The sequence below is a fragment of the Melospiza melodia genome, chromosome 1 (genome assembly GCF_035770615.1).
Source record: "Melospiza melodia melodia isolate bMelMel2 chromosome 1, bMelMel2.pri, whole genome shotgun sequence".
Classification (NCBI taxonomy): domain Eukaryota; kingdom Metazoa; phylum Chordata; class Aves; order Passeriformes; family Passerellidae; genus Melospiza; species Melospiza melodia.
Window position 1 is genome coordinate 17,258,096 of NC_086194.1, and position 22,089 is coordinate 17,280,184.

At 37.1% G+C, this 22,089-nt stretch overlaps 1 protein-coding gene across 2 annotated transcripts in view; it reads left to right on the forward strand.

The window, feature by feature from the left end:
- LOC134414631 (protein adenylyltransferase SelO-like) overlaps window positions 1-21,926 on the forward strand; it is a 24,877-nt gene extending 2,951 nt beyond the window's left edge. The window contains exons 5-19 of one of the 2 annotated variants that reach the window (XM_063149507.1): window positions 14-70; window positions 170-268; window positions 4,719-4,786; window positions 5,464-5,551; window positions 6,438-6,507; window positions 7,138-7,210; window positions 7,773-7,856; window positions 9,910-10,039; window positions 10,571-10,615; window positions 10,704-10,785; window positions 10,875-10,967; window positions 14,355-14,434; window positions 15,279-15,322; window positions 19,131-19,210; window positions 19,544-21,926. In XM_063149507.1, coding sequence (XP_063005577.1) covers window positions 14-70; window positions 170-268; window positions 4,719-4,786; window positions 5,464-5,551; window positions 6,438-6,507; window positions 7,138-7,210; window positions 7,773-7,856; window positions 9,910-10,039; window positions 10,571-10,615; window positions 10,704-10,785; window positions 10,875-10,967; window positions 14,355-14,434; window positions 15,279-15,322; window positions 19,131-19,210; window positions 19,544-19,666 — 1,216 coding nt within the window. In that variant the 3' untranslated portion in view covers window positions 19,667-21,926. Of the gene's footprint in view, window positions 1-13; window positions 71-169; window positions 269-4,718; window positions 4,787-5,463; window positions 5,552-6,437; window positions 6,508-7,137; window positions 7,211-7,772; window positions 7,857-9,909; window positions 10,040-10,570; window positions 10,616-10,703; window positions 10,786-10,874; window positions 10,968-14,354; window positions 14,435-15,278; window positions 15,323-18,773; window positions 18,992-19,130; window positions 19,211-19,543 lie in introns of those variants that run through there. The other variant, XM_063149517.1, reaches the window with a different exon arrangement.
- The last annotated feature ends 163 nt before the right edge of the window (window positions 21,927-22,089 follow it).

Here is a 22,089-nt window from a genome sequence, read left to right on the forward strand (position 1 = left end):
GGTATTTTTGCAGGCATGGTGAGAAGTGGGAACTGCAGTTAAAAGGCTCAGGAAAGACCCCATACTCCAGGTTAGTTGCAGTTATTCTGTGTACGCTAAAACTGAATGTTTTCTTGTTGAAATTTGCTTTGATTTTATGACCCGGTCCTTATTTCTCTGCTCTCCATAGGAATGGTGATGGGAGAGCTGTGCTTCGCTCTTCTGTTCGAGAGTTTTTATGTAGTGAGGCCATGCACCATCTTGGAATTCCCACAAGCAGAGCTGCTAGGTATTTTTCTTTCCTTTGTTCAGAGTATACTAATTTACAGGTAATTTTGTGACTGAGTTTCACTGAATGTCAATAAAGCAGGGCAGTTAGTTCCCAAGATGAAAGATCTCTTCATATGTACACAATCAAAACAAAATATATTGTCTACAGATTTTTGGATAAAACTTTCCAATAATAATAAAATACAGCAATTAATTGCATCACATGGTTTGCTGGATTCTAGAAATACAACTTAACTTCGGTGTAATAAAGACTCATTTCTGTAAAGTCAATTCAAATTCTAGAATCTAGCCAACTAGGAAAATGTGGAAAGGGGCTATTTTTGTACTGTCATTTTTAAGATTGTTGGGGAGAATTGTCAGTCATGTGAACAAATATTAATATTGACTGAATGTAGAACTGAATGTAGGCAATTACTCTCATTTTTTTGTCTATGCAAACACCCCTTCAGCAGAGAGAGAGTTTGTAAAAAAATTTTAAAACTAATTCTGTGTGAACCACAGGAGACTAACACATTCATTCATTTGGATGATTTTCTCAGAATCAAGTAACTGAATATTTTCAGATGATCACATTTAAAATACCAAGTTCATTTTGTGTTCCAAGTAGTCTGAAGTCTGTACTGCAGTGTTTCAGGCTTTAGAGAAAGCAAATGTTCTGCAGAAAAGGCCTGTACTCAGCTGCCACATGGCTAGGTGTCTGTATTTGCAAAGTGTCTGCAAATCTCTTTAGCATTAGTTCTAACTCATTTGCTCTGTTGAAGTGCAGTGTTTGTAAATGACATTTTTGATGGTTTATTCACTGACTTCAACTTGAGACTCTTTGCTGTTGGCTGTTAATGCAGAACTTTAAATCTGTCTGAATATCATCAGGAAATCATTTGGCAGGTTAGAGCCTCTCTTTGCTGTCGTCTCAACAAATTGTTCAGTGCAAAACCAGTATGAAATTACCCCTTTTCTGTGCACGAATTCTACTGAGCACACAGTGTGCTTTAGCTCTCTGCTGGCAGATTGGTTAAATGCCTGGCTCCCTTGACTGTTGTACAAGCTCTGCAGACTGTTTGCAAGACTTAATTTGGAAAAACCCCAGCTGACAGCCATATTCTTCCCGATGGGGAGCTGTTGTACTGGGGCTGGTGGGATGCACTTAACAGAGGTCTTGTCAAGTCTTGGCAGAAGTGGGAGGAAAAACCTTATGGCTTATCCCAGAACACCCAGCAGGTTGGTTTGCTCTATTAATTTTAAGTACTGTGTTCCCAATGGGGTGCTCCAGTTTATGACTATACTGCCAGATACAGAACACTTCATACAGTGCCATTTTAGTCACACACTGAGGCTACCAGGGAGCAGTGTTGCACATTAAGTCAAAAGAGTGAGCCAATATGCATTGGCTCAGTTTTGAGTGGCTTTACTTGCATGGGACTTGATGTTCATGCAGAACAGCAGGCAGAGCACTGGGAGTGTAAAGTCAAGCCCTTAAGTGAGAGCCAGGTAGGGAGGGATATCAGCCTTCCTTCCTTCCTTCCTTCCTTCCTTCCTTCCTTCCTTCCTTCCTTCCTTCCTTCCTTCCTTCCTTCCTTCCTTCCTTCCTTCCTTCCTTCCTTCCTTCCTTCCTTCCTTCCTTCCTTCCTTCCTTCCTTCCTTCCTTCCTTCCTTCCTTCCTTCCTTCCTTCCTTCCTTCCTTCCTTCCTTCCGACACTTCCTTCCGACACTTCCTTCCGACACTTCCTTCCGACACTTCCTTCCGACACTTCCTTCCGACACTTCCTTCCGACACTTCCTTCCAACACTTCCTTCCGACACTTCCTTCCGACACTTCCTTCCTTCCTTCCGACACTTCCTTCCGACACTTCCTTCCGACACTTCCTTCCTTCCGACACTTCCTTCCGACACTTCCTTCCGACACTTCCTTCCGACACTTCCTTCCTTCCGACACTTCCTTCCGACACTTCCTTCCGACACTTCCTTCCGACACTTCCTTCCGACACTTCCTTCCTTCCTTCCGACACTTCCTTCCTTCCTTCCGACACTTCCTTCCTTCCTTCCTTCTGTGAGTGCTGTTCCAGCTTCTTTGCTGTGGGAGCAATTTCGGTGCTCTGTTTCCTGTGGGTGAGTGTACAGCTGGTCTGCTGCTGCCTTACAGTACTTACCAACTGCAGGGACCATTGGAGAGATACTTTTCTGGTGGGAATGTGTGGCTGCTCAGCTACCTGGCCGGCTCTCAAGTGTTGCACGTCCATGCTAACTAAATGTTGAGGCCTCCATGGATTTTTTATCTGCAGTAGAAGTGCTGGTATTCTGTACGAATTTTGCAGAGAGCCTGCTAAGAGCTACACAGTTAAAAGGAAACAACCTTTCTGGCAGAGGTCTGTCCAAAACAGTAAAGTTTAGTAGCACAACTTTTGTGCCTTCTGTCCCCTATTGCTCAGCTGCACAGAGTATTTTGTAGGTGCTTGAGGTTCCTTCTCTGTTTCTAAGTTTTATTGTTTTCTCTTGAAGGATTAAGATTTTCTTCTTCCATCTCATTTAGCTCAGAGCTTTTTGTACTTAATCCTACAGAAAACTAATTGGTTCCAAATGAGTATTAAAAGAAAAAACCAAAACACTCTAATTCTACTTGTATCAGTACAGCTCCAATAAAAGGAGCAGATTGATTTCTGTATATTGTCCCCCTCCTGAAATAATTCACTGCCTGTTCTTTGCAGTTAGCAGAACGTTCAGCTTGAATAGCTACTAGGTATCTTTAAAAATACTGAATACAAAACAATAATTTAGTTTCAAACCCACAGTTACTGTTGCAAGCAACTGCACTAGGTAAGACTTCATGCTATTTCTTTTCATTACCTTTTTGTACATATTTTTGTTTATATGGATTTCCCACATTTTTGGTTCAGCCAAATTCTTTCTAAAATTTCAATGCTCAAGTATGTAAAACCAGAATCTAGTGTGCTTCCAAAATTATACTCTTGAGAATTAACACTGTGGCTGTCTTCAGTCATATTTATGAATGGAATAATAGGTTTGTCTCTTGTTCTTTGCTGTGTACCTCGAAGAAAAGTTTGGTTCTGTCTTCTCTGCTGTCTTCAACTACCTAATAGCAGATATAAATAGCTGCATTAAATATCAGATAGCAGTGCCACCCAACTATATTTTGAATCATGGAATCGTAATTTGGGTTGGAAGAGACTTCTACTGGTCTAGTCCAACTCTCCCTCAATGAGCAGGGACATCTTCTCTAGATCAGGTTGCTCAAATTCCCATCCAACCTGACCTTGAATATTTCCATGGATGGTGCCTTTCTGGGGCAACCTGTTCAGTGTCTCACCACCCTCTGAGTAAAAAGCTTCTTCCTAATATCTGATCTAAACCTGCCCTCTTTCAGATTGCAGCCATTCCTCCTTGTCCTATTGCTAGGGGCCCTGGTAAAGGGTACCTGTCCAGTTCTTGTAGGCTCCTTTGGGGCCTGGAAGGGGCTGTAAGGTCTCCCTTTACTCCCCATGAACAGCCCCAGCTCTCAGTCTGTCCTCACAGAAGAGTTGTTCCAGCTCTGGTCATTTCCAGACCCACTCCAATAGGTCCATGTCTCTCCTGAGTAAAGAATATTTTCCAGTTAAAAAGCAAAGATAAAGAAGAATTATACAAAGAATTATACAAAGTGAGCTAAATTATCCTCCAGCCGGAGTCTTGAACAAGGAGTCTTCTGTGCCTATTGAGGGGATAAAATCTTTTTGGGAAGATGGCACCAAACTGGATTGTCAGAGTAATCCCAGTTGTTTTGGAGAGAAAACATCCTACTTGTTAACCTTAGAGGAACATGATGCCCTTTTTTGTGAGGATTGTGAGTTTGTGAGGATTGATTTTTCCTGACAGAACAGGAAATACAAGGAAATTACATATTTTATTTAAACAAATTAATGCAAGTTGTGAAATATTTTAAAGCAAGTTTTACTGAAGTCTCACAAACCTCAATATTTGGATAAACATGAAAATTTATAGGATGTGCAGAATTTTAAGGCAAATGAAAGGAAGAGATTGGTTTTAAAAATCCAAGTACCAGTAGCAGTGATTGCTAAGGGTCACAGACTTGTCCCTGAAGTTTCTGACATAATTTTGGCTCATGTCAAGGGCAACCTCCATCTGATGCAGCAATTTGGTTTCTAATTTCTCTCTCCTCATAATTTCCATGTTGTCCCCAGGGAAACTGGGACTTAGTTAATGTTACAATCACACTAATCTGTCACTGCTCTTTTTGACAGCAGCCATCTTCCAAGAAAAGTCTTGTTAAGCCTCAGGATCTTTTTTGCCTGTGTCATTTGTAAATAAAAGTTATGCCACCAAAACCATCTTTCTTCTTATGAAGAAAATGAATTTATATAAAATATCACTTTGATCTTCAATATTAATTACTTTTGCTGAGATAATTTTTAACATTCATTTCTTGTTTGCTGCAGCTTAGTTGTAAGTGATGATGATGTGTGGAGAGACCAGTTTTACAATGGAAATATTAAGAAAGAAAGAGGTAATGAACATATTTTAAAATATTACAACATTGTAACTTAATTTTCCATGAAAAAATGTGTAATAAAAAGTAACGAATTGGCTTAATTTAATTTATTAAGATATAAAACCCCTCCTGAGAAAATCAATCTGAAATATATCTTGGTTGAAGAAAGCCCTCTGAACTGGTCCTCTATGATTGTGGCATATGTATTGAAAGAATATAATTTTGATTTTGATTTCCCATTACAAAAATGATATTGAAATCTAGGGAAGCTTTCCATTGTTGTGATAGCACTACCAGGATGCATGGAATGCTGTTGTGGCTATATCATTGCTGTATCATCTACACCTGCTCTGAAAAAGAGAGAGATGGCACAGCATGGGGACAAATCTGTTTGTGTTCTTTCTTTGAGGCTGGCATTTCTGGAGTGATTCTAGTATTAATACAATAACAGAATTTTGCCTGTGCTTGCTGGTATAGCAAATCAAGCTTTATCATTAAAATGCATGTGTAGTAAAATTATGTTACACATATTCATCTGTTATGTGTTAGGCATACTTGCAAAAATACCATTTGAACTGTGTGTATACAAACTTTGTGTCTATAGAAACAACACATGGTGGCTTTTGCTATGGAACTGTTTTATTTTGCTGATGCTCTGTTTCCATTTAAACACTCTTGTCTTTATATTTAAGGTGCAATAGTGCTACGAGTTGCCAAGTCGTGGTTTCGGATAGGATCCTTGGAAATCTTGGCTCACTCTGGGGAACTGGACTTACTAAGGTTTGAATTGAATCTTCACAGTAACTGAAATAGTTTTCTCAAGCATCAACTTACATTAGAATTCATGTATACAGTTGGAATTTAGACATCAATTATTTAGGAAGTGAGATTACATAATTCAGAAAGGTAATCTGCTATTTTTATACAGGCATACCAAAGATCTTACCTCCCAAAGGTAAAACCCTTGAGATGTGTAAAAGCCTGGATCTTACAAAATGAGGAAAGTTTTATACCTAGGTACTTCTGGTAACTAAGCACTAGGGAGGAGTTGTTTCGAAAAGATTTGTAAGTTGAAAGTGTGAGTTCCTACATTTCTCAGTTTTCTGTGACAGGCCCTGCAAATTTCAATGCATGTATCCCATTTCCCTAAGCCTGTCTTGTAGGAATGTGGAGAACTGTTTTGGGAACAGTCAGCTACTGTGGAAGTAACTCTACTCCATAAGAATTCAGTCAGAACATTTTCTTTGTGAGAATTCTGATGTAGAATGGTTAATCCTTCTAATCTTATTTGGAAATGCAAACTCTTATTTTTTCCCTAAAAAATGGATATTGCTGCATGCAGAACCATGTCCTGGTGTGCTCTGGAGATTTAATGCAGGGATAATTTTAACTCTGAAGATTTAATGTGGGGATAATTTTAACTCTCTCTGTTTTAATTTTAAGAATGTGTCCAGTCTTATTTATGGCTACAACCTTAGGTTTTATCTCTATGAATTTTGGAAGAGCTTAATGTGATTAATAGACTTAGTCTAAACAGATTGATTTTTTAAAATATCTATTTGTGGCAACCTGTAGATCAACATTTTGCTGTTTGAAAACAAGAATTTTTAATGATCAGTTCCAAAGTACCAGTTTTGTTTAAAGAATTCTGTTTCTGCTGTTACAGAAGATTGCTAGACTTTATCATCCAGGAACATTTTCCATCAATAGCTATGAATGATTCAAATAGATACCTGGTAAGTCTTTTTTGAGAGTCATTTTTATTTTCCACAAGCATATGAACAAAAATTACAGGAAGATCTTCACAATTTCAAGTTTTACAAGATTTTAAAATTTGAAGTGAGCTTCCAGGTTTTATTAGCAAAAGTTTGTTAATTCTCTGCAGTAAAAATGTACTTCTTGATTTTTTTTGTTTTCTCAAAGTCAAATGTGAACATTTTTTACCAGTTTCCATTTTGGAAATGTTTATTGTGAAGCTTCCATTTTCTGTTCTATTTTGTTCTTTTACAAATAGGTTATCAGTGATAAGTTATGTTGTGATGAAATGTGCTTTTGCTAATGTAAATATAGTATAAATGGTATATTCTAGTACACTGCCTAGTATAAATAGTATGTTTTGGTTTGTTTTTTTTAAATTTTACTTCTTCATTACTTTAAGGGCATCTGTGTATACTTATTTGACTATAGTCTTTGCTGAATAAGGTTATTATGCATTCATATAATTTAGAATGGGAATGACAAGTCCTGACAGATGCTTAAATTTGAAAAATGGAATGTATTACATATTTCTAAAGTGAATAAAATGCTTATGTATTTCAATGTTTTTGATACAGAGGACTTGAAGTAAAAGATATATTTGATTTCAGGAATTTTTCTCTACGGTCGTGTCAGAGACTGCGAATCTCATTTCCTTGTGGATGTCTGTGGGGTTTGCACATGGTAAGGTGCCAGATGGCTTTGGCTTTAGGGGAGGGACACTTTACAGTAATGGACTTAAAATGGCTTTTATTTGTCACCTTGATATTTTGTTCTGCTGATGTGTTCACCTACAGCTTTATCTGTCACACAAGGGGCTTTGTGACAGAGTTACCCTGTCTGATCTCTCCGAACACAGCTCTGACAGGATGAGAATAGGGGAGCAAGAATACTCAGAGCTGTTGCAGCAGTGCAGTGCACAAAGACAGGGTGCTGATGCCATGTGTGAGTTTAACTGCTCTGAATTTGATCCCTCCACAGCCAGCCCTGGCCTGTTACAGTGCTCAGGACATGGAGCTGTCTGGCTCTGCTGCAGATTTGTGGGATTTACCCCAAAACAGCAGCAGGAGCAGCAGCCTGGCTGTGCTGTGGGGCATGTGCTGGGGGCACAGGGATGGGGACATTCTTCAGAGTCTGATTCCTGAGAGCTCTCTAAATTCAGTGCACCTGTTTCACAGCAAAATGCCTAGAGACTGGGGTTCAGGTGGAGTTTTAACTTTTGTTTCTCCTTTCTGTTTAACTGTAGGTGTGTGCAATACAGATAACTTCAGTTTGTTGTCCATAACAATAGATTATGGTCCATTTGGATTTATGGACTCCTATGACCCCGGTGAGTGTAGCATCTGGTTTTTTTGTTTGTTTGTTTGGTTTTTTTGGGTTTTTTTACTTAAAATAATCTTTTTATATTAAATTATATAGTTTCCATTGCATGAAAACTCCTTTCATTATTAGCAGAAAAACCCTAAGCATGTGTACTGTTTGAAGAGCTTTAGGGAAAAAAATTGCATTAGTGACCAGTTTTATGATACACTATATAGGTTGCATTCAATGACTAAAAGTCTTGTTAATGAAATATTACTATTAAACCCATTTCCATGAGAGTGTTTCTACTTGATCACCATCAATTCAATAGATACTACAACAGAAGCCTAGAAAACTAAAAATTGTGTATTGCTGGAAGCAGCCAAAAGCAGAAGTGGAATACAGTAACTTGCATGCATGAAAGCTCTAGTTTTATAGTCACAGCAGCTAATTATATGGTGGAAGAAAAGAAATCAAACCTACACAGTCATGGGAACCTTTCTTTGAAAGTATTAACTCAGCCAGTCTGGGATTGATAGGTACAGGTTCAGTATGTACATAAATGTGTATTCTTAGAATATTGTTTATAGTTTGCAACTGAATAAACTTCAGAATCAGCAGTGGTTATCTTGCTATGTGTTTTCATGCCTGCAGCCTCAAATTAAGGAAAAGTCATGAGAATAAATGTCATATTGTTTCTATTGTATTGAACAAAATGGGGATTTTTTCCTTTTAGATCTTTCTTTATAGGGTGGGTTGAACCCATCTGGCAATTAAGCCACTGGCTCACCCCTCCCTGCTGTGGGCTGAGGGAGACAATTGGAAAAGGAAGGCTAAGAAAAAGCTTATGGATCAAGATAATGACATTTGTATAAGTCAAGGGGAAAAAAATGACAGGAGTGAGCAGCAAGTGATGCAAAGAGAATCACTCACCATATGTCACCACCAGACTGATGCCAAGTCAGTTCCCAAGCAACAACTGCCTTGGAAAAAGTACCCCCAGTTTTTATTGCTGATCATGATGTTGTAAGTGTGGAATATCGCTTTGGCCAGCTGAGCTCAGCTGTCCCAGCTGCATCCCTTCCTATCTGGCCCACCCCAGCCTCATTTTCTGGGCTTGCAGAATGAGAATTGAGCCCTTGATGCTGGGCCAGCCCTGCTGAGCAATGTGTAGAACATTGCTGTGCTATCAGCACTGCTTTGGTCACAAGTTCAACACACAGCTCCAGACAGGCTGTTGTGAAGAGAACTGACTGTCCCAGCCAGACAGTGCACCCTAGAGCCAGATGAGAAGTGTTAGAGTCAAAATTCAGATTGGAATCACTCACCAGATCTGACAGATGAGTTGGGAGTGTCCTCCTTCAAGCTCCATTTGCTGTCAGTGTCCTCTGAGGACTCAGGTGATGCTGTGTGCATTGATCAGCTTATCTGGGTTTGATTTGAGTGAGGGGCTCCCACTGATCCCCTCACACACTGCTGCTCTAGATAGAATATTTTACTACTGGATATAAAATCCAGATATAGGCGTATTTTTATGTGAATACAAAGCTCGATTGTCCAATTGAAACAAATCTTGCTTAGGTGGCCTATTAAATACATGTTTACTGTACAGGTAAATACATGTTTACTCTATGTGTGACTTTTCCACAAACACTTAAATCCTGAATCTAGTTGGACATTTGTTTGCTTAATCTATGTGCTAAATATGTTTGCTTAATCTATGTGCACTAGAAGTAGTACAAATACTGAAGTTAAGTGTAAAAAACTGTTTTTAATGAAAAAGTGTTTATTTTTCACTGTAACCATCTGAACTTACCTTGTATCTTCAGGTGGGAAAATGTCACTTATAACATATGGGAAGTTGTGTGTGAAGGATGTATTCCTTAGATTTGCAAATGATAGATCTTGAGTTAATTCACTTTCATAAGTATTCTTGTGATCTAATTTTAAATATTTAAGTGGTTTTAAGTCTTCTATAAGTTTGCTGTGTAAGTATAAAAATGAATGTATTTCAATATTTTATCATTGATTCTTTATTGTAATTACTCTGTTATGGAAAAGTAATGTTTTGTTTGAAACAGATTTTGTTCCAAATACATCTGATGATGAAAGGAGGTATAAAATAGGAAATCAGGCAAGTGTTGGGCTGTTTAATCTGAGCAAGCTGTTACAAGCTCTAAAACCTTTATTGGATCCCAGGCAAAAGCAGCTGTAAGTAATCCTTAAAATATCACAATGCTTAAAGGAACTAGTGAGATGAGAGACACTGTAAGCATCATATGCTTAGGAAAGAAAGGGATTTGCTTTTAAGATATTTCATTTTTTTAACTGGGAATTGATTCTGGATTAGTTGTTGGCCAGAATAAGATTAGAGGGTGGGGAGAAAAGTTTTTGTTGGGTCAAAAATAGTAGTAAAATAGGACTATAGGGAGCTATTGATGTTGTGTGATCCTTTTTCCTTTCACTAAGGTAGGACTTTTGCCCATAGTTTTCTGTTCTCAGTTTGCCTCGCTTGTTTTGTAAGACATTTTATTAGGAAGACCATGCATTGTCCTGAAGTAATGAAACAGTTTTTAATAGCCTCCTGTAAAGATTCTTATATGAAGAACAGATCCCAGATGATTCAGAGTATCAGTGTTTCTGAGATAGCAGGCAGAAGTTTTTGTTGTTTGATGTACAGCAGGATTATACCTGCAGCAGCATTTCAGTTCCTTAGAGCTTGACATTTCTTCTGTTTTGCAGAGCTTCCCAGATTTTGGAGGGGTTTGGTGAGCAGTATCACAGTCGGTATGCACTTGCAGAACTGAAACCTTCTAATTACAATGCTATAAAATATATAATGTTCACAACTTCCATACTTTGTTACTATTTTCAGTTTCACAGAACTATTCAAAACAAAATTGGGTCTTCTTGGGGAGAATGAGAGTGATAACTATTTGATTGCTTTCCTCTTAAAAGTGAGTTTACTTTGATAATTTTGTTGGCAAACATCTGAACTGGTACCCCACACTTGAAAAGCACTCATAGAAGTGTCTTTATTCACTAGATTATGGAAGATACAAAGGCTGATTTTACAATGACATTCCGAGAGCTGAGTGAAATTACTGCAGACCAGTTAAAGAAGCTCCATATTCCTGAGGTATAAATACAAGCACCCAGTCCTAGGAATGCTTAATATGAAAAGAGTAAATCAAATTGGACATAACTCTGATATAGCAGAGGCTATCTCAAGCCATGATTTGTCTGGGAAATATGTTATTGTGTCATTATTAAGGCACAGAGGGACTAATACACCTGTGTCAGGCCACCTCCCCTTGTTAAGCCTGTATCTGGTAATGATGGATATGTTAATGAAAAGTGCTAATGAAATGTGCATTCATGAAAAATGCTCAAGTCAGATTTTGACCCTTTGGTATAGGTCCAATATGAGTGGTAATAAATACTCATACACAACTGGGAATGTGATTTTTGTCACATTTAATGTGGGTCTGCTACAAAGAATTTTCTTCCCCTTCATCTCCCTGGTTTTTTGTTGTTTTGTTTAAGAATACTTTTTGTCAAATAAGTGAAGTTGCACAGGACTCATGAGGAAAATTTCAGCCTCAGGTCAACCAGACTGTTCCTGACATGGGTTTACCAGGTGGCCTAAACCTCTGCTCTCAGGCATATTTGCTTGTCTTGGTATCTGATGATAAGTGAGATTCCATCTCAACATAAATTCCTGCTACAAATCTTTTCCCAGCATGGCCTCTGCCCTTCCTTGAGCAAGAGATTGGTTTTAAATGTAACTTAAAGCATGAGAATACATTTTGCTCTTGTGTCCTGCTCAGCCTGCTATCTCATCCTGTGTTGCTCTTAGACTAAACTTATTCTTCAGGAAATACATGAGAATACTTAAATTTTTTACTTGGATGTAGTGCAATCTTTGAAAGTGGAAATATAGCTGACATATTTGAACTGGACTGAGATTCTAGGCAAGTCATAACTGAATAAAAAAGCAAAAGGGAAATTCTGAAAAGGAAGCTTGTAATATGGTTCTGAAAAGGAACCTAAACTGGAAAGAAAATGGCCTTTTTGCAGGAGCCAAATTTTTTTTTTTCCTTTTATTTTTTAATATAGTGATGTATTTCCATGTGATGAATACTGTTAATTTTGCCTGGGAAACTTCATTACCTTCCCCAGACATCTGATTTATGTCTGTTTGTTTTTGAAGCCAATTTAAAATGAGAGCAGGACTTAGGAGGTTGTTTTTAGGCAGCAGGATGACAATGTAAAACACTGAATGAAAATGAGGAGTTGATGGTTCTTTTTCCACGTATAGTTAAGTGGTTTTGAGCAAATTTTCTGATTTTCCTTGTTTTCTTCTGTTAAGTAAGAGGTCTATCCTCACCTTCTCTATGAACCTGAAGCCATTAAGAGTTTAAAAGTTTTGTTACTCTAGAGGTAAGCAACAAAAAAAACGCCGGAGTTGTGGCCTTTGGAATTATTTGTTTGCACAGGAGGGTGATAAGAGAATGGGTGCATTTGTAAGAGAAGGTATTTTTGTCATGGAACCCAAGGGATTTTTCCATTTATGGCAACACCATCTTCCCATCTTTGAAGGTGTTAGCTGAGGAACCCGCAATTGTGGTGTAGTTGTGATCCTGCTGCTACACCAAGGGTCATTTCCAGCCCTCACTTGGTAGCAACCTGATCTTTTTTTTTTTTTTTTCTCACACAATGAAATTATTTAGCCCACAAATTCTGAGTTTCAAAACTGATGTGGAAAAACAAGTACAATTTTATGCTGGTAAAAAGTTTTCATTGTTTTAAAGAATTTCAATTTTAAAGTAATTTCACCTCTGTTTATTTACACACTTTATCAGCAAGTTTTCATATTGATTTGTGCATCAATATTAAAGATTTTTTCAGCTGCACACCAAAATTGACCTAAAAATGCTAGAATCCTTTGGGAACACTGCAGGAGTCCTTGCATTTAGTATTAACTGAAAACATTATGAAATTCCTCCTAAAGCAGCCTAACTCTGCACATCTTTGAACAAATGCTTGATTCTCATACCCACCTGTTATCCACCTGCCTGATTCCCAGCTCTTAGTCATTTCTGTGCTCATTTTTATGATCAAATATAATTTTCATATACTTTTTACTCTTATTCCTCAAAAAACCCCAAAACAAAAAAACCCAGATGGGATAAAAACTTTTTCTTCTTGTTTTTAATTTCCCTTACTTTTTTTTTTTTTCTTGAATATGTGCAGTTTAGCTCCTTTTATCTATATCCATTTCTTCCTAATCTGTTCTTTCTCTGAAGTTCATTTTTTGTCTGTGAGCTGAGGAATATGAAGCAGCTGTTGGCTCAGTGTAATCAGCCAGAGAGGCCTGGTTTGTGTTTGCTGTCCACCACGGAGGCAGTAACCCCAAGCTCTGATTCCTTGCTGTCAGCATCTTCCAAGTTCTGTCTCCTCTCCTGCTGTCTCTATTCTTCTCAGTTTTCTCCTATCCCTGTAGCTTTTAGTTTCTCTTTCTCTCTACCTTTTCTTTATTTATATATTTTGCTTATTGCACACTTTTTAATGAAAAACAATTATATTAATATATCTGACCCATGTATGAGTCTCAGAAGAAAGTGAAACCTTTAATTATGTAGCTTAAAAAATCAAATAGGTCAGACAATAAGCCAAGGAAGAATAGGGGTGAAGTGCTAGAGGTGTTTAGGTAAAATTTGTCATAACAGAGGTGGATTCATGAGGCTGCATCATGCTAGCAAAAATAAATAATTTGAATACAGAGCAAAAGATAGTAGTGGAATGTTTAGGGAGAAAATTCTTTGAAGGGTCCTAATACATTTGTCTTTTAAATCCTTTTATTGCTCATTGTCCTGCTTTCAGCTGGGATAAGAGTTAATTCTCTTCCTAGTAGCTGGTAGAGTGCCATGTTTTGGATTCAGATTGTGGATAATGCTGATAACACACTGAAGGTTTAGCTGTTGCTGAGCAGGGCTTACACTGAGTCAAGGACTTTGCAGCTTCTCGTGGTGCCCGGCCAGCAAGGAGGCTGGGGGTGGACAAGGAGCTGGGAGGGGACAGAGCCAGGACAGCTGACCCAAACTGGCCACAGGGATATCCCACAGCACTTGGTGCCATGCTCAGCAAACAAACCAGCAGAGAGCTCAGGGGGATACCCTGCCTGGGAACTGGCTGGGCATAGGTTGGTGAGCAATTGATTTTCATTTGCATCACTTGTTTTTGTTGGGTTTTATTTCACTCTCCTTTTGATATTTTCCTTCACATTGCTATTATGATTGTTGTTATTAAATTATTTCAATTATTAAACTGATCTTATCTCAACCCATGGGTTTTCTTACTTTTAACCTTACTTTAAACCTTAGCTGAGGTTTAAAGGGCAAGTGGTTGTGTGAGGCTTAGTTGCCAGCTGGGGCTAAAACACAGTATTTGTTGCTTACTTTGGTTTTTGCTTAACAGAAAAATAATTCTGATTATCTGCCAATAAATGTTTCTTTCTCTTTAGGAATTCTGGGCTCTCCAGGATCTGGGTAAACACAAATTATTTTCAGAGTGGGTTACTATGTACCTCCTGAGATTAAACAGGCAAGTCTGGTTGTAGTTTAAAGTCTGTATTTGCCAGAAGCAGGCAAACTTAATCTGCAGTGATTTTGCATAGTCTTTAATGGGTCTAATAAACTGGCCCAAACATGGTTTCATATGTCTTTTTTGTTTTCTTGGCTCTACATTCTGCTGGATTCAACAATAATTACTGTTGTAGTTCTGTTTTGACACTCAGGTGCATAAAAATGACATGGTAGGAGTAATTTCTATTCTTTGTCCTTCACTGAGCACCTGATCAGTTTTCTTTGGTTAACAGTTTTTCTTCAAATAGCAATCCTACAGATTCTGTCCAAGAATCACAAACAGGCTTTGCAAGTACATAGGAATGAATAGTGTTTAATTACTGCTTATTTATATATATTTACTATGTAATAACATTGCTTTATGGTGGCAGGGGATGGAGATTGAACAGTTGCAAATATACAGATTGTATTTGGAAACCATGGTGTTGCATAGATAGGAATGCACAGGACTCTTTTGTGTTAAATCAATAAAGAATCTAACATTTTTTTTCTTAGTTATATATGGTATGCATGGCTAATAGTAGTCAAAATAAATACATATCAGGTACTTGGAAATTTTATTCAGTAAACAAAATTCTTAGGGGAAAAGTCAATACAAGGCACAGAACCTACAAGAAAGTGTGCAGTTTTTTCCAAGTCTAATTATTCATAGAGATTCACACCAGCTTCTGCCAAACACAAAAGCAGAGCACTTAATGATTTTAATGGAAGTCAAATAAGATATATCTAAAAATAAATCAGCTTAATCCTCACTAGCTAAAGTGCTTTCTGTTTTTTTCTTTTTGTTTGTTTTTGATGTGTAGTAACAATGGTGACTCAGATGCCAAAAGAAGAACAAGAATGGCAAGTGAGTAAAACAATCCAAAGGAGTCATCTGCTTGCAGATGGCAAATATCTATTTACATATGTTTCTTTTGTGGTAGGTGTTTTTCTTTTTGGGTAGAACTAAAATACAGTATTTTTTTAAGAGGAGAAACTCTCATTATGCTGCTCCAAATCTTGTAGCAATATACATTCATTCTGCCTGTCTCTGCCCTTTCTACATGCTACACAGAATTCAGATTTCTGATAGGGACACACTTTTTCTTTCTGTCACCCAGAGGAAAAACTCCTTGTGAAAGGATTATCTGGTCATAGGAGGCAAAGTAAGGTGCTTTGATTCTCCAAATTATGCTAAAGACAAAATGGCAAAGGTTCTGCAGTTAGGTATCACAGCAGAAACAGTGCATATGAAACTCCAAGAATTGTTCAGCGGGAGATATTTTTGATCTGCAGTAAGCTGCTGTGGTAAATTTGTGAAATTTGCTTATAAGAGAAAATGAGCTACTGAAAATCAATGGCCAAAAGGGAATAAAGGAACTACAAGATCTGATCAAACTCTGCCCAAGAGGCTTCACTGTTACACTGCTTTGCAGGGTGCTTCCTGCCAAGCAGGATGGAAATGGCTGCACTCTTTTGTTGGGTATTGATTGGCCCCTTTCTTCTAAAGCTCCAATCGATTTCCCAGGAAAATGGCAGGAGCTGGCACTGACTTTCAGTAATGAGGCAGTAAAACTACGGAGGGCACAGTTTATGGTTTCAGGTTTGCATCCCCATTTCTAACAAAGGCTCTATACTTTTTAAAGAATACTTCTTAAAATTCTATATGCATCTTAGAAAGTTAATATGAAAAGAGCTACCAAGAAGAAATATTTATTTTATTGGTTTTCAGTAGGGTTAAGAAGCTTCATCTGTGAGTTTCTGAGGCCCTTCACTCAATTATCGTTTTGAATTTTCAAGTTCCTGTTTTCCTCAGCTAAAATTGAATGCTGAAAACTGTCTAAACACATATCTTATTTTTCTGTATCTTTTAAATCTGCTTTTAGAGAAAATCATGACATTCTGAGGTTTTATTCCAAATCAGAAAGGGTCCTAATTTGTCAATGATCTTCTGCAAAACATCATTGTTTTTCTACATGCACCTCAGAGGATTTCATAGTACAGGCAGGAGACAGATGAAACATGGAAAAGGGTTTTTGCCTCCAAAATGACACTTGTGCTAATGGTCTTAGTTTTGGTAGCAGTCAAAACCTGATCTGCAAAGATTCATGGTTCAGTTCATTTTCTTCCATATAATCAACCATCACTCTATTCATACTGCAGAGCTGCAAAAATTTATAATAGGCTATTGATGGTAGTTTGTTATTGTTTTATTTAAAATCAACAATCCTTGCTGGACTTTTGCTAGGTGCCCAATATTACAGTGTGACTGAAATTTCTTACAGAGGTTTTGGGGATTTTTTTTTTTGTTCTTTTTTACATTTTTACATCCATGGATTTAAATAGATTACTTAGGTGCCCCTGTGGTCTCTTAAAAAATGATTTCAGTTTTTGTTTTGTTTGTTGGTTGTTTGAGCATTTGCTTGTAACAGCTGTCCTTGTCAGCACAACTTCCAGCAGAAATCTGGCTCAATTCAGGCAAGTCTGCATTTTTACCCAGCATTTCATGGTGAAGACAAATCTGTCCGGGCTCCTCAGATTCTCAACTGGGTTGGGAAGTTCCACTAAATTGTGTACTGCTGTCTTTGATTGACCTTGAATATACTGGCATTAGCACCTCATTATTCATCACCCTTCCCTTATTGTTAGTGTCATAAAAAATCTCACTTCTCAAAATACATTAGCTTGAATCATTCAAAGTCATCACTTATTCATTATTTTTATTTTTTTTTCTGTTCTTAGTAGTGTTTTATCTTGTACTGCCTAAACTTAGTTCTTCTGGAGTTGATCAAAAAGTTTTGACAATCCAAGTCTAAAATTGTATTTCTTTACAAAAGCAGCATGTAAAAAAAGTAGACCAGATCATGCTTATAAAGGGCACAAAAGTTCTTTTGCTTTGTCCTTTTCTTACCTGGCTTGTATTACTCTTTGATAATTATCTTGTGACTTGTGTTAAATACTGACATTTTTAAAACCACCGTGAAACTTGTCAATTTGCAATTGTTAAGAATTTATTTCTGGGACAAATATTCTCCTGCTAAAATGACTCACAGCTCTAATGTGAATTACCATTTTTTGAATGAGTAATATGTTAACTTTTTCACCTTTTAAAATATTTTTTTAAATAGTTATCACACTTTACTATTGATAACCCATTTACTGGATTAAATCAAATACTTGGCCAGAGCAAATTGTTTTGCTAAGTGGTAAAACACTGTTCTTTATCAGTTAGGGCAGTGTTGTTATGCCTGTGTAGAGGTTATCAGGATTCCCAGTAAACAGTTGTATTTATTGACTTTTTTAATATGTAAATACATACTAGACAGGGGGGATGTGAAAAAGAAGAATGTCTGTGACCCCTTCTAATATATTATTTGTAAATAGAATAATTTAATAACTTATTGATTAAAGGACTTGAATAGAGGGAAGTTTGAGATGGTAATTTTGATCATTCCCCTGCTTTTTCCAATACCCTCTTTCAAATATGCTGTAAGGGTATTTATAAGAATATTTCATGAAGGCCCATGGGTTTTTAAAAAGAAATATATAAACCTAAAATTTATTAATATAAAACCTACTGGGACATCAGGGGAAAGAGAAGGAGCTGAAGTTTGTGTATGTCCATAAATCACAGACTTTTGGTTTCAAGTGCATGAGTGAAACACCTTTGGTATCACTAATCCCTTAATGTAAAAAATGCTTACTGAATTGGGGAAAATATACAGAACAATGGCAAATTAAGATTTCAAAGCATGCTTGAAGTGTTAGAATTATTCTGTAACATTGTTTTGATTATTAGGTAAAGGGAAAACTTACTGAAGTAGAATTCTAGCCTTTAATTGCAGAACAAAAATAAGACTTTCATCGACATAAACTGCCAAAAAATTGATAATTAGAGCCATGTGTGCTGATATGAATTGTCCCTGGCATACAGTTTGGCAAAACTCCTTATATAAATTGTTAATGGCTCTGGTGTAGAATATATCCTAGTTTACTAATTCAGCAGTTTTATTTTCTCGTGTTGCTACATTCTCTCTACTGCTCATTAGACAAAAGCAGCCTGAAACAAGCCAGGGAAGCAGTGCAGTTGTCATGAGGGTTTCCAAAAGGATACAACAGGCAGCTGTGGAAAAAACTGAGGAACCTCTGCCTACCCTCAGCCAGGTGATTAAAAGGAAAGTTGAAAAAGTAGTTTCTAAAAAATACAGCTGAATTTTAACATTAAAGGCTTTTATGGCCTATATACATATAATTTAAAGGATATCTTAGTAATTACTTTGTAAATTAAATGATACAATATTCATTTTTGTGATCTCCAGGAAGGTATTGACAACATTGAAATGTTTTCCATCAACGCTGCAGGAACCTGAGCCCTGGTAAACTCATTGCACTTGTAAAGCCTGCAGGTGTTCCTGACAGGAAATCCTTCCTCTATCAATGTTCTGTGCTACTCTAATTTCTGTTTGGCATTTTGGCACTACTGATAGTGCAAGTTTAAAAAATTCTTTTAGCAACTCAGAGAATTAAGTAGATTGATAAATTCCTTTTCCTTTTTATGCATTTTTTCTTGATCTGCAAATTTAACTCTTGAAGATTTCAGTGACATGTTTCAGTGACTGTTTTCCTTTTGTTTAATATGTCTAAATAAATTTAACATTATTTACTCTTGGTTTCAGCTGTTAATCCTAGATACATACTTAGGAATTGGATGGCAGAATCAGCAGTGCAAAAAGCTAATTTGAATGATTTCTCGGAGGTAAATTATCTTTTTTTTTTCTTGACAGATTTAATAATAACTGGCATAACAGCTATTGAAACAATTTTTACATTTACACTTTGAATTGTATTACATTTTGACCAAAATTGTACCATGAAACACCAATTGCTATTTAAAATATTAACAGAATTATTAATAGTATTAATTATAACATAAATAGTAGTGAGTGTATTAATAGTAGTACAAATAATAGTAAGCAATTCATGTGATAGTTTCTGGAAAAACCTTTCCTTGTTTACCAGAGGAAAAACCTTTCCTTGTTTACCAGAAAACATTTGATATAAAAACTTACCCATTTTTGATGGCTTCCAGGTTGAGCTCCTGGAGCAGGTTTTGCAGCAGCCCTTTCAGAGGCAGGAGGCTGCAGAGAGAGCTGGGTACTCCCTGCGCCCCCCAGCCTGGGCCAGGCATCTCAAAGTCAGCTGTTCATCCTGAGGGAAAGTCAAACAAGCAAGAAGAATGATCAAGGTCAAAGCTCAAGCCTGCAAATTGGGCTAATGGATCAAGGCCAACAGGAACTTCTCCCTTAGACTTTGTGGACTGTAATCTGTTCTTGACCAACTTAGGAAGTCTCAAGATTAAAGAAGTGCATCACTATGGAGGGTTGCATCAGCAGATTATCCTGGCATTGACAACTCTGCCTCTCACATTCAGCTGTGCTTTACTTTGAGTCCCAATGTTTAAGTTCTGCCAAACTGTAACACTTAACCTCTCAAAATTCATGCTGATCAGGTGGGTCTTTAGCTTAAAATAACTTTTAGTGACTGATCAATTTAAAATTTATCTAAGCTAGTTTTAATAATGCAGTATTTTGATGAATTTTCTTCTTGCTGTTACTCATCAAATTTAGCTGTGTTCTTCAGACATAAATGTTCTTAAATCTTGCAGACCTAGCACAAAGGATCATCTTAGACCTTGACACCTTTTCTCATTCTGATTATGTTTTGTCCCATTAAACTGACAAAAGATTTAAGGGGAATTCAGTTAAATAGTTTGCAAAGATGTCTGTCTTGGGAGAGATGAAAGATGTCTCTCTGACTCCAGAGTAAGTTTTGGTGTCTTTGTTGGTGTCAGGTGCTTATCCAGAGGACCACTTCTCTTTGAAAGTATCTTTTGATAGGAGTAGAAAGATTATTGGTGCATAGATATGAAGTCTCAGGAAAAATTTGCTGCTTGGCCCTGGAAAAGGACTGTGTTGGGAGCATCTCAGCTGAGACTGCTTCCATTTCAGGTATGGAGGAAGGTTAAAAAGGACATGCTGCAATTTCAGATATTTTCAGGCTAAAATACTGTAAGGTCTAGTGATGTGCAGACCATTTAGAAGACAATAGATTAGGTAGAGGTAGAAGGATTAATTTATTTTTACAAATGCTTTGAACTACAGCATTGGAACAACTTTTTGTATTTTGCAGTGTATTTTAGTACCAGATCAAGCCAGATAATTGTGTTCAATAAGAGGCAGCTTTGTTCTTTGAATGGAGTCTAAATCTTACATTTAAAAAATTCCATGTAATCATGTACCTACACAAAATAGTTGATAGAGGTCTAATCATCACAGCATTTTACTTCATTTCTGGAGTTTTCTGTAGGCTTTGATTTTTTTTGTTTTGAAGAAAGTTCAACTTCTTTTGTGTAAGATTAAGTGCATGAATTATGATCGACTGCAGATGTAAAATGTATTAAAATTGATTTTTTTGTGTTGTAACAAAAGAGAAGGGAGGAAATAGGGTGGGAGGCTGAGCATTCTGGTGAGAAGAGTGAATGCTAGCAAAGCCATTGTAAAAGTCTCAGTGCTTTGTGACCTTACTGTGCAACATTTTTCCAAGGACATGTTCTGCTTTATTTTGATGCTGGGTGTATATTTCATAAAAGTAACTTGATTTTAAAACAGTTGACTTGCAGACAGCTGCTGTCACCTAAGTATGTCAAATATGTGCACTCCTAATACCTAGTCAGAAAATGACATCTAGCTCTTCACTGATTCTGCATAATGCTTCCTTCAGTTATATATGGAAAGGGATTGGGAAACAGTAATCCTTTCCTCATTTTAAATTCTTTTTTTAAACTCCTGGTTTTAACCCTCTTACTTTTAGGCTGTTGGTATTTTTCCCCTCCACTTTAAACTGAGGTTTGTTTGAGCCTTACACTAGTCTAGAGGGGATTTTTAAGTTTGGCCGTTTGAAGGTGCTTAGATACCTTTGGAATGTCCCAGTGTGTCAATTCAACACTTCCAGGTGACACTTTGGTTAATGGTGGGCATACTTCTTTGGTGAGAGCTCTTTGCTCAGTTCAGCTGAAAGCAAGGGAGCTCAAAAACCAGTAAGAGCTGGGTGGACTCTCTCTCTGTCAGCTTAACATGGTGTTTATGGCAAAATCATTTCAGTAAGAAATGCATGTGGTTTCAAACACTGTTTTCAGCTTTAAATAAAATAAAATAAAATAAAATAATTTTTTTAAAGCATTAATTTCAAAGGGAAAGGTTCTTTATCAAGACATGGTTACAGCATTCTTATTTCTGCTAAGCTTGTAATGCAGGTGTGTAAGTATTGACAAACCAACCTTAAGCCACAAATAAGACTAGAGGTGACCCAAAACACAGACAGTGGCACTGCCACCAGCTTGTCATTCTCTTGACTCCATCACCACTTCTGGATCTAGAAATCCATTCTGACAAACACAGCAGGCTCACCCCCTCCTCTGTCAGCTGCTTGCATGCATTTATTTATTTAGACCACACACTTTGCTTTTTATGCTTTTTTATAATTTAAAATACAGAGACATACTGCTGATGGTATCCTAGAAGGTCAGGTGTGCATGAGAAGAGGCAAACACCAGAATAAAGAAAAACAAAGTTTAGA